At 45.2% G+C, this 15,367-nt stretch overlaps 1 protein-coding gene across 6 annotated transcripts in view; it reads left to right on the top strand.

The window, feature by feature from the left end:
* Window positions 1–14,559, top strand: part of ASNS (asparagine synthetase (glutamine-hydrolyzing)) — a 213,017-nt gene extending 198,458 nt beyond the window's left edge. For all 6 annotated transcript variants that reach the window (XM_033931030.1, XM_033931033.1, XM_033931032.1 and 3 more), the window contains one exon: window positions 14,254–14,559. In XM_033931030.1, the coding sequence (XP_033786921.1) occupies window positions 14,254–14,463 (210 nt within the window). In that variant the 3' untranslated portion in view covers window positions 14,464–14,559. The remainder of the gene's footprint in view (window positions 1–14,253) is intronic.
* Window positions 14,560–15,367: the final 808 nt, after the last annotated feature.

Raw genomic sequence — 15,367 nt, forward strand, 5'->3', positions numbered from 1 at the left:
GGAAAAAATCGAACTTACCGATTCGTCAGCCCCCTTGCTAGAGACCCATTTGGGCTTTCTATCTGCCACCGGAGTCCTTACACCTAATGTAACTTCCGGTTTTGCAAAAACGGAAGTTACATCAAAAGCAAGGACTCCGGTGGCAGAGGGAAAGCCCGAATGGCAGCAGCAAGGCTCTCTCCTCGGCCGGAAGTATATCTCCTCTCCTCCTTGGCCAGGCAGAAGCGGCAGTAGCGAATGCGAATCACTACCCTGCCGCTACTCCTGGTATCTTCTCTCCATTCGGCCGCCCAAGCGGAAACAGGAAATTTTCATCGAGGGCGGGCTCCAGTGGAGAGAAGACACAAGGAGTGGTGGCAGGACTGGATCGCTAAATAACTACAGCCACCGGCAACATGTTGTAACGTCAAAATAAAGGTAGATGGGGGGAGAGGGGAGATGGACTTGGAGGAGTTGGTGGACTGGGGAGAGATGGGGAGAAGATGGATGGGAGAGATGAACTTGGTGGAGGGGGGAGATGGACTTGAGGGAGATCATGGAGGGGAGATGGAATTGAGGAGAGGGAGAAATGGACTTGGGGGAGTTGGTGGACTGGAGATGGAGAGATGGGGAGAAGATGGATGGGAGAGGTGAACTTGGTGGAGGGGGAAGATGGATGGTGGAGAGGGGAGATGGACTTGGGGAAGATCATGGAGAGGGGAGACGGGGGGAGGGATAGAAGAAATAATGGATCTAAAAACAGAGGAGAGGGGGAGAGATGGTGGACAATGGGATTTAGGGAAGAAAGGAACAGAAAGGGAGAGAAGTTGAACACAAGGGATGGTGTAAGGGGGATAGAGATACTGGATAGGAGGGTAGTTAGAAAGAGAAACGGAGAGCCCTTTCCAGCAGGGCACCTAGCATCATCCACACCCCTCCCCCGTTCCAGCAGGGGAGAGAACTACAAAAGGAGCAGTGCTGACGGTGCTTGGTACCAACTGCCAGTTTTACTAGTGGCCAGATCGGGAGCCCTTTCCAGCAGGGCACCTAGCATCATTTACACCCCTCCCCCGTTCCAGCAGGGGAGAGAATCTACAAGAAGAGCAGCGCTGACAGTGCTCGGCACCAACTGCCAGTTTCACTAGTGGCCAGATCGGGAGCCCGTTCCAGCAGGGCACCTAGCATCATCTACACCCCTCCCCCGTTCCAGCAGGGGAGAGAATCTACAAGAAGAGCAGCGCTGACAGTGCTCGGCACCAACTGCCAGTTTCACTAGTGGCCAGATCGGGAGCCCTTTCCAGCAGGGCACCTAGCATTATCTACACCCCTCCCCCGTACCAGCAGGGGAGAGAACTACAGGAGGAGTAGCACTGACGGTGCTCGGCACCAACTGCCAGTTTCACTAGTGGCCAGATCGGGAACCCTTTCCAGCAGGGCACCTTGCATCATCTACACCCCCGTTCCAGCAGGGGAGAGCCGACAGAGGAGAGCTGCAGTCTGACGCTCAAACCAACGGGGCTCCTTTCTGACTAACTCACTGCCCTCCCCCTCCTTGGCTTATCGAGATCCACTGGGGGCCTAATTTTTATTACTGTCTATACTCTTGTTTTAGCTCCATATTTTTTATTATTGTCTATGCTCTTGTTTTAGATGCCTAAGTTTATTACTGTCTATGCTTTTGTTCAGTGCCAAACTGTATTACTGCCAAAGGTTTCGCCTTTCTTCCCTACTCTTGGCTATGCACTCAGCCAGCCTAATTAAGTCCCCTGCCCCTTCCTTAGCTAACTCTAATCCCCCCTGCTGCAGACTCTCACACACCAACCATCTGGCCCTAACCCCGCCATGAATCCTTTCTTCTGGTTCCTTCTCCTCCTATTCTTCCCTCTGTCTGATACCCCCCTCCCCCAACCTATTCGACCCACCAAACACCAATAATATTTGCCCTGGCCTCAGAATCCCCACGCTGATACGCACCAGAATTCCCCCTTTCAAGAAAAACCCCCAAAAAGTCAACCTAAACTCACTAAAGCCCCTGCCCCCCAGCCAATCTTCCCAATGCTGTCTCTGACTCTCTCACCCCAGTCCCGACTCTTTATTGCAATTCCAGATCAGCATGCAATAAGATCCAAATCTTGAAGGACCTTCTAGACGAGTTCGACCCTGGATTCCTGTGCATCACGGAATCATGGATCGCCAAAGATGATCTTTTTACACAAAACGAACTCCTCCCCCATGGTTATCAAGGCCTCTTCTCCCCCAGATCCAACCGAAAAGGAGGCAGACTGGTACTGCTCTACAAATCTTTCTTTGACATCCAGCTCCTCGAGAAGGACACTCACTCCTCTCTAGAATATATGCTTGTCTCTGTCAATGATGAACTCCGCACTCACCCATTGGGCATCTTGTTACTATACCGCCCACCTACCCCTTGGAACAACTCCTCCAATCTCGTCTTTGAGGCTATAACAAACACCTTTCTTAAATTTCAAAGACTACTGATTGTTGGTGATATTAATCTCCACCTTGATGACACCAACAACAAGGACACGATCGAATTTAACAACTTCCTTACCTCTCTAGGTTTCCCCTCACCTACCTCTTCTCCAACCCACGAAAAAGGACATACACTAGACTTCACCACTTTCCTCGACCTTACTGCCTTCAAAACTTCAACCGATGACACCCGTTGGGAACAAGTCCCTTGGTCTGACCACTTCTTAGGGGCTACTTGCCTCCCCATTTTCATGTCACACCTTGAATTCCCATCCCATTCAATAACCTTCCACAAGAAAATTTCGAGTAATCTTTTCTGGTCCAAATTTCTCAACCAACTCTCCTCCAATCCTAAGCCTACAGACTCTGAATCCTGCTGGTGCAACTGGATCTCCCTCTCCGAATCCATCTTATCACTCCCTCGCTCCAGTATCCACAAAAACCATCTCCTACCCCCGAAAGGCTCCATAGAGAGCTGAAACAGAAATGTCGCACTTTGGAACGCAAATGGAAAAAATCTAAATCCCCCTCAGATAGACAGATCTGGAGAGTCAATATTAAACTTTACAATTCATTACTAAAAAAAGCCAGGAAGAATTTCTTCGGAGATAAAATCTCCAGATCCAACAACCAGATCAGTGCGTTGTTTAACATTTGGCACTCCTTAACTACAAAAAAAGGACCCATCCTTGCTCCCCTTGTCTCTATCAGCAGATGCCCTTGCAAAATTCTTCAATGAAAAGGTTACCACCCTAAGATGCTCCTTCCCGCCTACAGTCTCCTACTACTCCCTAATCTCTACTGACCTCAACCCTTCCCTACCTGTCTCCAATCCCATTCCAGCTGACAGATCCTGGACCATTTTTGAACTTGTTTCCGAATTGCAAGTCTCCAAACTCTGCCTCAAACTAAAAACTTGCAAATGTACCTTGGATCCTTTCCCCTCCTACCTATTCGAGAATATCGCTACATAGGCCATCGCTTCTCTCACCAAACTTATAAACGCTGCTCTAACATCGGGCCTTTTCTCCTCCGAAATGGGACATATTGCACTAACCCCTCTACTGAAAAAGACCGACCTTGACCCCTCTATTCCCTCTAATTACCGTCCAATAGCAAATATCCCTCTCCTAATCAAGATGTTAGAATCCATCATATCCACTCAACTCTCATCCTACCTAGAAAGATTCTCTATTCTCCTACCCCACCAATTCGGCTTCAGACCCAACTTCAGCACCGAATCCCTATTAGCCTTATTAATCTCTAAGGTACAACAACTTCATACTCGCAACAAATTCGCTGTTCTTCTACAATTCGACCTCTCCACAGCTTTCGACGTCGTCCATCATGATATCCTAATCTTCCAACTCTCTGAAATAGGCAAAAGTTCCACAGTCCTAGACTGGTTCTCGAAATTCCTACGCTTACGCTCCTACACCATTAACATAAACGGTACCTCATCCCCCCCCTGGAAGCCGATATGTGGAGTCCCGCAAGGCTCACCCCTCTCTCCTATCCTTTTCAATATTTACATGTCCTCTCTGAAACTCCTTCATCTATCCCCCCTGGAAACTCTCTACACCTATGCTGATGATATCCTCATCCTCCTTGAGACCGACTCGAACCTCACTAACCTCGCTGAGAACATATCCGCATGTATAATGAACCTCCAATCCTGGGCACATTCTGTACAAATGAAATTGAACGAGTCCAAAACAAAATTACTTTGGCTCGGCCCAATATTAGGTCATTTACCCACCTCCATCCCATTATCTTCCGGCTCCACTCTTCAGCTTGAGTTTTCAAGCAAAGTCCTTGGTATCATCATAGACTCCTCTCTCTCCTTCAATGACCACCTCAACTTCTTGGTAAAAAAATGCTTCTTTAGTCTTCATATGCTGAGGAAAGTGAGATCGTAGTTTCATCATTCTCACTTCGTCGTCCTTGTTCAATCCACCATCCTCTCTAGACTGGATTATTGCAACTCCATCTATTTAAGCTAACTAAAAAAATACTCCATAGACTTCAGCTAATCCAGAACGCCGCGGCCAAGCTTATTTTCGCTAAAGGCAAGTTTGACCACGTCTCCCCAATCCTGTCCAAACTTCACTGGCTCCCAGTTCACTCCAGAGTCCTCTTTAAATGTGCCTGTTTAGCTTTCAAGATCCTATATGGCATCCTCCCTCCCGTTATCCCACTCTTCTGGAACTCCTCTAATCCTAATTCCACTAGATCCTCCCAAAAACTGAAACTATCATTCCCCTCTGCAAAAGGTATTTCCCGCGTAGGAAAACTAGGAACACCCCTCCCCTTTAGAACCACAGAACTCTGGAACAACCTCACATTCCTGCTCAGAATTTCTAGCTCCCTCCAATCCTTCCGCAAACACCTGAAAACTTGGCTCTTTTCAAAAATCTAACACCTCCCACTCTTTGGTACCCTGTCCCTCTTTATCTTCCTAGCTCCTTTCCTATAACCCTTCATTGTAGCTCCTTTTCAACCTAACCCTGTAAACCGTGCCGAGCTCTACGCTTGTGGAGATGGTGCGGTATACAAACCTAAGGTTTAGTTTAGTTTAGTTTTAGTTTAGAGCTGGTGGGGAAGGAGGGAGAGATGCTGGATGAAAGAGTAGTTGCGAAAAGGAGAGATGGTGAATCTGGGGATGGTGGGGTCCATCACTGCAGCTACGGGAATAGAGATGAAAAAAAGGAAGATGGAAGGAGGGAGGGAATGGAAACGGAAGGGGAGGACAGATATGGAAGATAGATGATTACCACAGAAAATGACAAATGGGTAAGAGACCCTGGCAAGTGAGTTATCAGAAGACGTTTGTTGCAGAGCCTGGGACCAACATGATTTGAAAAATGACCAGAAAACAAAAGGTAGAAAAAATAATTTTATTTTCTGTTTTGTGATTACAATGTGTCAGATTTGAAACTTGTATCCTGCCAGAGCTGGTATTAGACCGCGAATGTGAGCTGGGATTTAACAGAGAGAGGAAAAGTCTTTTGTTTGTTTATTTAGTTCCAGTGTGGGTAGGAGAGGACAAAGGGGGTGAAGAGGCTATAAAATAAACCCACCAGGATGTTTGGGAAAAAACGCCCAATTGGGCAGGAAAATCGAATCGAAAAATCAATTCAGTAGGCTGAATCGAATCGAATCAAAATATTTTTTCCTGAATCAGGCAGCACTAGTAAATAGTGGTGTGCGGTTAGGACTGGTACTATTTAACTTATTTATAAATGATCTAGAAATTGGAACTATAAGTGAGGTGATTAAAGTTGCAGATGACATTAAACTGTTCAAAGTTGTTAAAACGCATGCAGACTGAAAACTGCAGGAAGACCTTAGGAATTCGGAAGACTGGGCATCCAAATGGCAGATGAAATTCAATGTGGACAAATGCAAAGTGATGCACATTGGGAAGAATAATCCAAATCATAGTTATCGAATGCTAGGGCCACCTTGGGGGTCAGCGCTCAAGAAAAGAATCTGGGTGTCATCGTAGACAATACACTGAAGCCTTCCACTCAATGTGTGGCGGCGGCGGCGGCCAAGAAGACAAACAGGATGCTAGGAATTATTAGCAAGACTAAGGATGTTATAATGCCTCTGTATCGCTCAATGGTGCAACCTCAACTTGAGTATTGTGTTCAGTTCTGGTCATCTTATCTCAAAAAAGATATAGCGGCGCTAGAAAAAGTTCTAAGAAGAGCAACCAAGATGATAACATAAGAACATAAGAAGTTGCCTCTGCTGAGTCAGACCAGAGGTCCATCGCGCCCAGCAGTCCGCACCCGCGGCGGCCCATCAGGCCCATGACCTGTACGGTGATCATCTGAACCCTTAAATCCCCTTGGTCTCTATCTAAACTCTCTCTATATCCCATCTCTACCTCTATCTGTATCCCTCAATACCCCTATCTTTCAGGAATTTATCTAATCCTTCTTTAAAACCCTGGAGTGTACTCTGTCCTATCACAGCCTCTGGCAGTGTGTTCCATGTGTCCACCACCCTCTGAGTGAAAAAGAACTTCCTAGCATTGGTTCTAAACCTGTCCCCTTTTAGCTTCTCTGAGTGCCCCCTTGTACTTGTGGGCCCCATTAGTCTGAAGAATCTATTTCTGTCTACCTTCTCGATACCTCTCATGATCTTGAAAGTCACTATCATGTCTCCTCTGAGTCTCCGCTTTTCCAGGGAGAAGAGCCCCAGCCTTTCTAACCTGTCTGCATATGAAAGGTTTTCCATGCCTTTTATCATTTTCGTCGCTCTTCTCTGGACCCTCTCAAGCATCGCCATGTCCTTCTTGAGGTACGGCGACCAATACTGGACACAGTACTCCAGGTGCGGGCGCACCATCGCTCGATACAGTGGCATGATGACTTCCTTTGTCCTGGTTGTGATACCCTTCTTAATAATACCCAACATTCTATTTGCTTTCTTTGAGGCCGCTGCACATTGTGCCGTTGATTTCATTGTTGTATCCACTAGCACACCCAAGTCCTTCTCAAGGTTGCTTTCCCCTAGCACTGATCCCCCCATTTTGTAACTGAACATCGGGTTCTTTTTTCCTATATGCATGACCTTGCATTTCTCTGTATTAAATCTCATTTGCCATTTGTTTGCCCACTCTTCCAGTTTGTTTAGGTCCCTTTGTAGGTCTTCGCATTCCTCCGCGGTCCTAACCCTGCTGCAGAGTTTGGTGTCATCTGCAAATTTTATGACCTCACACTTCGTCCCCGTTTCCAGGTCGTTTATAAACACATTGAACAGCAGCGGTCCGAGCACAGACCCCTGTGGAACACCGCTCGTGACACTCCGCCAGCCTGAGTATTGTCCCTTCACCCCAACCCTTTGTTTTCTGCCTGCCAACTAGTGTTTAATCCATCTGTATATATCCCCTTCCACCCCGTGGTTTTGCAGTTTCCTAAGTAGTCGCTCATGGGGCACCTTGTCAAAGGCTTTCTGGAAGTCGAGGTAAATGATGTCTATGGGTTCCCCTTTGTCCAACTCTCTGTTTATACCTTCAAAGAAGTGCAGTAAGTTTGTTTGGCACGACCTTCCCCTGCAAAAGCCATGTTGGCTCTCTTTCAGTTGTCCGTTTGTTTCCATGTGCTCACAGATGCTGTCCTTTATCAGTGCTTCCATCATCTTGCCTGGAACTGAAGTCAAGCTCACCGGCCTGTAGTTTCCGGGGTCACCCCTTGATCCCTTTTTAAAAATAGGTGTGACGTTAGCTATTTTCCAGTCCTCTGGGATCTGCCCCGTTTTCAAGGATAGGTCAAAAATTTGTCGGAGTGTTTCCGCTATTTCGTTTCTTAGCTCTTTTAGAACCCTTGGGTGGATTCCATCCGGGCCCGGCGATTTGTCGCTTTTCAGTCTATCTATCTGCTGGAGGACATCCTCATGGCTTATCTCTATTTGCGCCAGTTTTTCTTCTTCTCGATCTCCACTTATGGTCTCTTCGGGTTCTGGTATATAGGATGTGTCCTCGCTTGTGAAGACCGACGAGAAGAATTTGTTCAACCTGTCAGCTACCTCTTTTTCCTCCTTTACCACTCCCTTTCTGTCTCCATCATCCAACGGTCCTACTTCCTCCCTCGCCGGTTGCCTCCCTTTAACGTATCTGAAGAATGTTTTGAAGTTTTTTGCTTCCCCAGCCAGCCTCTCTTCATATTCTCTTTTTGCTTTCCTAATCACTCGGTGACAGTTTTTCTGGTATGTTTTATGTTCCTTCCTGTTTTCCTCGGTTTGGTCCTTTTTCCATTTTCGGAGAGATTTCTTCTTGTCACCTATCGCCTTCTTCACTTCATTTGTTATCCATACCGGGTCCTTTGTTCGATTTTTTTTTGCATCCTTTCCTAAACCTGGGGATGTACAGGTTTTGTGCTTCTTGCACCGTGTCTTTGAATAGGGACCAAGCTTTCTCTACGGTCTCCATTCGTATTGAGCCTTTTTTTTTTAGTTTCTTTCTCACTATTGCTCTCATAGCATCGTAGTTCCCTTTCTTGAAATTTAACGCCGTTGCTGTGGTTCTCATCACTTTGGATGTTCCTACCTCTAATTTGTACCGGATCATGTCGTGGTCGCTGTTTCCCAGTGGTCCTCCTACCACCACTTCCTTTGCAGGTCCCCCTAGCCCATTTAGGATTAGGTCAAGAGTGGCATCCCCTCGCGTTGATTCCTTGACAAGCTGTTCCATGAAGCAGTCTCTCACGGCCTCCAGGAATTCTGTTTCCCTAGCGCAGTTTGAGTTTCCAAGGCTCCAGTCTATCCCGGGATAGTTGAAATCTCCCATCACTATCACCCTTCCGCTTTTGCATTCCCGCCTCAATTCTGCTTCCAGCTCTTTGTCGTTCACTTCCGTTTGTCCAGGAGGGCGATAGTGGGTGGAACTCCTCTCATATGAGGAAAGACTAAAAAGGTTAGGGCTCATCAGCTTGGAAAACAGACAACTAAGTAGAGAGATGATTGAAGTCTAAAAAATCCTGAGTGGTACAAGTGGATCGATTTGTTGTTGTTTTTTTTGTGTGTTTTTTTACTGCATCAAGATTTACAAAGACTAGGGAACACTCAATGAAATTACAGAATAATACTTTTAAAACCAATAGGAGGATATATTTTTTCACTCAGAGAATAGTTAAACTTTGGAACGCATTGCCAGAGGATGTGGTCAGAGCAGTTAATGTAGCTAGTTTTAAAAAAGGTTTGGACAAGTTCCTGGAGGAAAAGTCCATAGTCTGCTGTTGAGACAGACATGGGACAGTAACATGGAATGCTGCTACTATTTGCTGTCCCTGACCCATTCCTGTAAACTCTGCTTTAACCGCACAAGCTTTGAAGACATGATTTTAAATTGTTTGAAGCTTGTGCAAATGAGGACAGAGCTTTCAGGAATGGGGCAGGGACAGGAAAAGAATTTGCAGGGACGGGATTGGAAAATGAGTATTTTAATGACATCACACCAACAATCCAATTGCTGTATACGATATATGTTTAATAGTAATAAACAAAAGACAGCTTACATAAAAAGGTATCCAAGCAGGATATAGTAACAGCAGTTAGGCTAACGGAGTAGTAACGCAGAATACCGGTATGTCATGTGCTGCCCAGTCCATTCTACCTTTTAAGGAACTAAGATGGACCTTTTATAACCAAGCTCAGTAGCCTGGGGACCGGAGACTTGCATAGCTACTAATTACATACTTAATTTCCATTGGATTTTCACACTTTATCATATTTAATGATTGGATGATATATATATATAATTGCAGTTGAGTCGTAATAAAGCTTGGTATTACTTGGTGTCAAATATGACTTCTCTATTTCCCCTGACAATACATTCTTAATACTAAGGTCAATGATCCCTCCTAAACTTGCTTGTAGATTGACCTGACATTGTGGCTTTCTTGTGGCCCAAGCATTTCTTAGAAATTCTCTTAATCGAATAACTAGTAAGTGTCATAATCAGCAGACAGCTATCAACTTCTAGAGCAAAGATGAAGTTCTCCTGCAGAAATATTCATTTGTGCTGAAAGAAATGCATGCTCTGTCCAGCTCATAGGTCTGATTAGAAGTCATGGCTCATTAACACTATGTCCCTCCTGAGGGTCCCCTAAGGGTCTTTTTTCCTCAATCTTTCCTCATCACGGGAAAAATTTGTCTCCGTGTCATTTTCTAGTGTCTTGATATTGTTTTTCTTCATTTTTGTTTAACCTTTTTATATACAGTATATTCACTAGTTTTATCCTGCCTCCCTTCTGTCAACGTTTTTTTAATTCATCCTCACCATCTCTCTCACTACTGCCTGTCTTCTGCCTCCCCAAAATGTCTTCACTCTTTCCTTCTGCCACATTTCCTTTTTTTTCTCCATTCTTTCCAACTCCTTTTTGTTCCTTTTGCTTTTCCATTCTTACCCTCCCTTCCAAAATCACTCTACTATCTATTCTCCAGGCTCTCATTCCTTCTCCCCTCATTTCCTTCCTGTTTCCCTGTACCTCATTTTTCTATCCTTCAGTTCCCCCCAAACAGCCTGATCCCATAGTCTCTTATCCATCAACCTACAGTCCTCCCACTCCTAGTTCACTTATTCTCACAGACCCTCAGTTCCATTGCTGTGATCCACTGCTGTCTTCCTCCTGTCCTATCCATGGGACTCTATTTACTGTATCCAGTACAATGGTAACAAAAATCAAAACAAAATCATAAAACTGTAGATGTAAGACTGGAAAAATATGTCAATTATCTCTTGTGGAAGGAGAAAAGCCTCAGATCATGTGTCCATTTTCACAGGCCATTCAGCTAATGTGGACATAAATTTCAATCACTGGCCATCCTCCACCACCCTTAATTACTGTGCAAAAATAATGCAGTGCAAACTTGCATCTATAATAATAAAACGCTACGCGCGCATGCGCACTCGCGCCACGTATTCCCTGAACCGTCGCAATGTGGCAGCACGAGTGCGCATGCGCTAGATGGCGCGGAGTGAGGGGCCGGAACTTAGGGGAAGGAGAGCAGGCCCGGAATTCGGCCTGGCCAGGCAAGACCCCCCTTCCTCGCCGCACCCAGGCCTCGGCGGTCCCCGCCGGCAGAGGCGGAAAGACAGCAGTCGCTGGCTGTGCGGACGTGTTTCCTTAAATCCCGATCCTTTCAGTCGTCGTCGCACCCTTCCCCCCTGCACACCCGAACTCCCGTCCGACACACTGCTTGAAAGGAGCCTGGTGAGGATCGCGGCTGTGTCTCTGGAGCTTCCCCCCCACCCACTCACTAACCGCTGCCGACGCTGCGAGTCCAGAGTCACTTGCGATCACCACTCCCGCTCTCTCTCTGTTTGCCGAAAAAAACCAAAAGAAAATAAAACAATCGCTGGCACGTAGGGGGAAAGAGGCACTTCTGGTTGCGGCAGGGAAGGGCAGGGCTTCTCTCTCCCCCCAAGCAGCAAAAAAAAACTCCCGATGTCCGCGGCTGTGATTCCCCCCCCCCCCCCCAAAAGTGGTAACCCACAGAAGAAAATCATGAAGGTTTTTGCAGACTTAGTAACAGAATATAACTAGAATACCGAGTTTAGTTTGCTGAATCCTGAAGGCTGTGGTGTTGGACATTTAAAAGGGGTCCAAACAATGTGGCCAGTTTTTGTCTTCAACCTTCAACCGTCCACCAATACCAACATCATCTACCACCATGTCCCATCCTTAGAAATAAAAGGCAGATCGATTGTATGAGACTGCCACAGCACTTCCCCCTGACAAGGAGGAGAATGATGGGTGGGGGAGTTGGGATTGGAGTTGGGGCCTGGGTTGGTGAGGAGAAGAAAAACATGAGATAGCCACTACAGAGAGGCTTTGGGTGGGTGAGAGAAGCAGGCATTTGGAGGGTAAGTAGGAGAGAGAGAATACATGGATGGGGTGGGCCGCCAGCACCTCAGAAAGCGAGGGCTAAAGGAGCCCTCACCCTCTGCCCCGGAGAAAGTGAAAGTGCAGAGGAGTGCAGAAGTGCGCGCTGGGGCTTGGTTTGGCTCGCCATGGCCCAGCAGTTCGCAAGCTTCCTGCGAAGCAGCATCAGGCGGTGATCCAGCAAGGTAGTGTAACATAGGGATAAGAAGGAGGATGGGGGGGGAGAAAAAGGAAGGGAGGCCTACTTGCTGGACAGGGGGAGCAGGAAAGAGGTGCTGATGGACAGGGGGGGTGAAGAAAAAGGAAGAAGGCCAGACTGCGGGAAAAGAAGGGGGGGTGGAGGGAAATGCTGCTGCTGCTGCACGGGGGGCGGGGAAAGACACAGAAAGACAGGCAAAGAAAGGGGTCCAGGGAGAGAGAAAGACAGAGAGAGAGAGACAGAAAGAAAGAAAGACAGACAGACATATATTCTAGCACCCGTTAATGTAACGGGCTAAAAGACTAGTTGATAATCTATAAATAACATCAAAAGTGTAAAAGCCACTTATTTTAATAATGTCAGGCAACTTGTTTTAGACTCATTCTGATTCTGACGAGCTCATTTTGCAATACCTTCCTCAGAGAATCAGAGAAACCATAAAGTGTTTGTAATAACAAAGCTGTATCCCAACAGCTCACAAAGCCCATGTCACCTTACATATCCATCTGCAGATGCTATTATTAAGGATATGTAAGGTGACATCTATAGTTTTATGATTTTGTTTTGATTTTTGTTACCAGATGCTATTATTAAGGATATGTAAGGTGACATGGACTTTGTGAGCTGTTGGGATACAGCTTTGTTATTACAAACACTTTATGGTTTCTCTGATTCTCTGAGGAAGGTATTGCAAAATGAGCTCGTTGGAATCAGAATGAGTCTAAAACAAGTTGCCTGACATTATTAACATAAGTGGTTTTTGCACTTTTGATATTATTTATATATTATCAATGCAAGTTTGCACAGCATGATTTTTGCACAGTAATTAAGGGTGGTGGAAGATGGCCAGTGATTGAAATTGATGTCTACATTAGCTGAATGGCCAGTGAAAATGAACACATGATCTGAGGCTTTCCTCCTTCCACAAGAGATAATTGACATATTTTTCCAGTCTTACATCTACAGTTTTATGATTTTGTTTTGATTTTTGTAACCTTTGGTTGTTAAATTTTTGATTCTTGTTTCCAGTACAATGGTAGGCAGGAAACAGCATCAAACTTGGAATAGGTTTCTGGAGTGGTGCTGGAAGAGGAGCACCAACAGCTGCTGGGGCCAGTGGCTCTGGGAATGGCCTTAGCAGTAGTGTGATGAAAGAGGCAGCTGTGGTGGTGGTGGAATAGTAGCAGTAAAGCTACCAGGCCAGCCTCAGCATTGACACAGCAGAATGGAGGAAACATAGACAGGGCAGGAAGGCAGTTTCCTATGGTTTTGTGGCAAAGAGCAATTTCCACAACAGTTAATTGAGCTATATAACAGGGGTAAATTGGAAGCCATGAATATGCACAGTTCCCTTAGTTCTATACCCTTGTGTGCAAAATTGCATGCACTTAACTTTCTGTAATTACAAGTATGCATGTAATTGCCTTTATAGAAGTTACACTTAGGGCCAGATTCTATAAACTGCGCACTGATTGGGGTTGCCTAGCTGAGTTCCAAGTGATTAATGAGCTTAATTGACATGGTAATTGACCACTCCATTAAAAACTCATTAAAAAAGATTTAAAAAGCAAGAGTTCCATGCGGAACTTGGAGTGGCACCTGCCAACACCTAAGACAAGGCACCCACTGATGCTTTATGATGCCTACCTGTAAAGCAGGCCTGGTTGGGGTAGAGGATAGGCATGGTATGACTTAGGAAAACCCTGGCCTAATATATTGGTCCTAAGTCAAGTTAAGCGCTGGTAGGTGCAATTTTGGTGCCTAGCAGTTGATTGACAACCGCACCGAGCCTAGAATCAGCCTCTTAACATTAGGCGACCTTTTGCAAATTGCCTCTAATGTGCATTTACCTCTCCTCAGAGACCGTAAGAGCACATGTTCGCTGGGACATCTTTCAGACAGTTTACACAGCTGTTATTTCGTAGGAAGCTACCTGAAATTCTAAAAAGAGACTCCATTCTCCAGAATACTGAGACTATCTAATAATAAAATATAGTATATGAAAAGAGGTTTTGGATAAAAACATTTTTCCATTCTTAGGGCATTTGTCCCGGTTTTAAGGATCTGCTGCTTGTATCACTTGTGCTAAAGCAGTTCATCTATTGAAATGTACAATTTCTTTTTCTTTTGCAAGGAGATACAGCTTACTGATTTTCAGTTTTCTAATTTTTTTGTTGTTGTTTGTAGGTGGATGACATTATGCTAGAGAAGGCAGCAGAAAAATTTCCTTTCAATCCTCCTAAAACAAAAGAAGGCTATTTCTATCGCCAAATCTTTGAGAAGTATTATCCAGGAAATGCCACTTGGCTAACTCATTACTGGATGCCGAGGTGGATTGAAGCAACCGATCCTTCTGCCCGCACACTGAAACACTATAAGTCTGATAAAACAGAATAGACTTTTCAAATAAGTGCCGCACAAAAAATGTGTGAAACAAGGGCATGGTGGTTTTCTTCCTCTGAGTAGGAAACAAATAAAGTTTTTCAAAATGAAGTTGTCTTCTCTTTTTTAGCTTAAAATCAAAGAGCACTAATGTGGAAATTTGAGGCTTGTATATTTAGGCTAGCAATATTTGGTTGCAAGTATTTATTAATAACCTGCAGGCAGAAGTACTAGATGCTGGAAAACTGTTGCCTGTGATCTGGAAGAGCAGCTGGGAATAGAAGGTGGCAAAGTCTGAGCTTTATTTAGGTGCAAGCAAAGATATCATGTTATTTCAGTTTGTTTTTGTGATATATTTATTTGTTTTCCCATTTATATCATTTTATTTTTGTTTTATCATGTACTATCCCACAAATTCTATAAATGAAGCCCAGCACTCAAAATTACACGCAATCCTGAGATCTGTGCATAAATAAATTAGTTAATTGGCTGTAATTTGGATTTGCCTGTGAATCTGGCTGCATGTGATTCTATAACGATCCATGCCCAGATTGGCTATGGGAAGGGCTGATAATGAGCATTCCAAAGAATTATGCACAGTGTTGTAGAACTTGGGGGCTGCAAACCCAAGTTGCGCACTGTCACCAGCCGGGCCCGCGAGGAAACGGTGGGGGACCACCGACTGGTGGCAGCACGACCCTGGCGCGGCTCCCAAAGGTACACTGTGGTAAAGTTCTCTGGCTCACCAATGATAAGCATAATAATAATAAGCCAATCAGTTCTCAGACTATTGCACTTGGTTTAATGCATCAAAAAAAACAAAAACATTCCACTGGCTTTTCCTCCTCAAGCAAACAGTTTGCAGTAGCCAGTTTGCAGTCCAGCGAACTAACTTAAGCTTTGTCCCAGGTATGTAATC

The sequence above is a fragment of the Geotrypetes seraphini genome, chromosome 2 (assembly GCF_902459505.1).
Source record: "Geotrypetes seraphini chromosome 2, aGeoSer1.1, whole genome shotgun sequence".
NCBI lineage: Eukaryota > Metazoa > Chordata > Amphibia > Gymnophiona > Dermophiidae > Geotrypetes > Geotrypetes seraphini.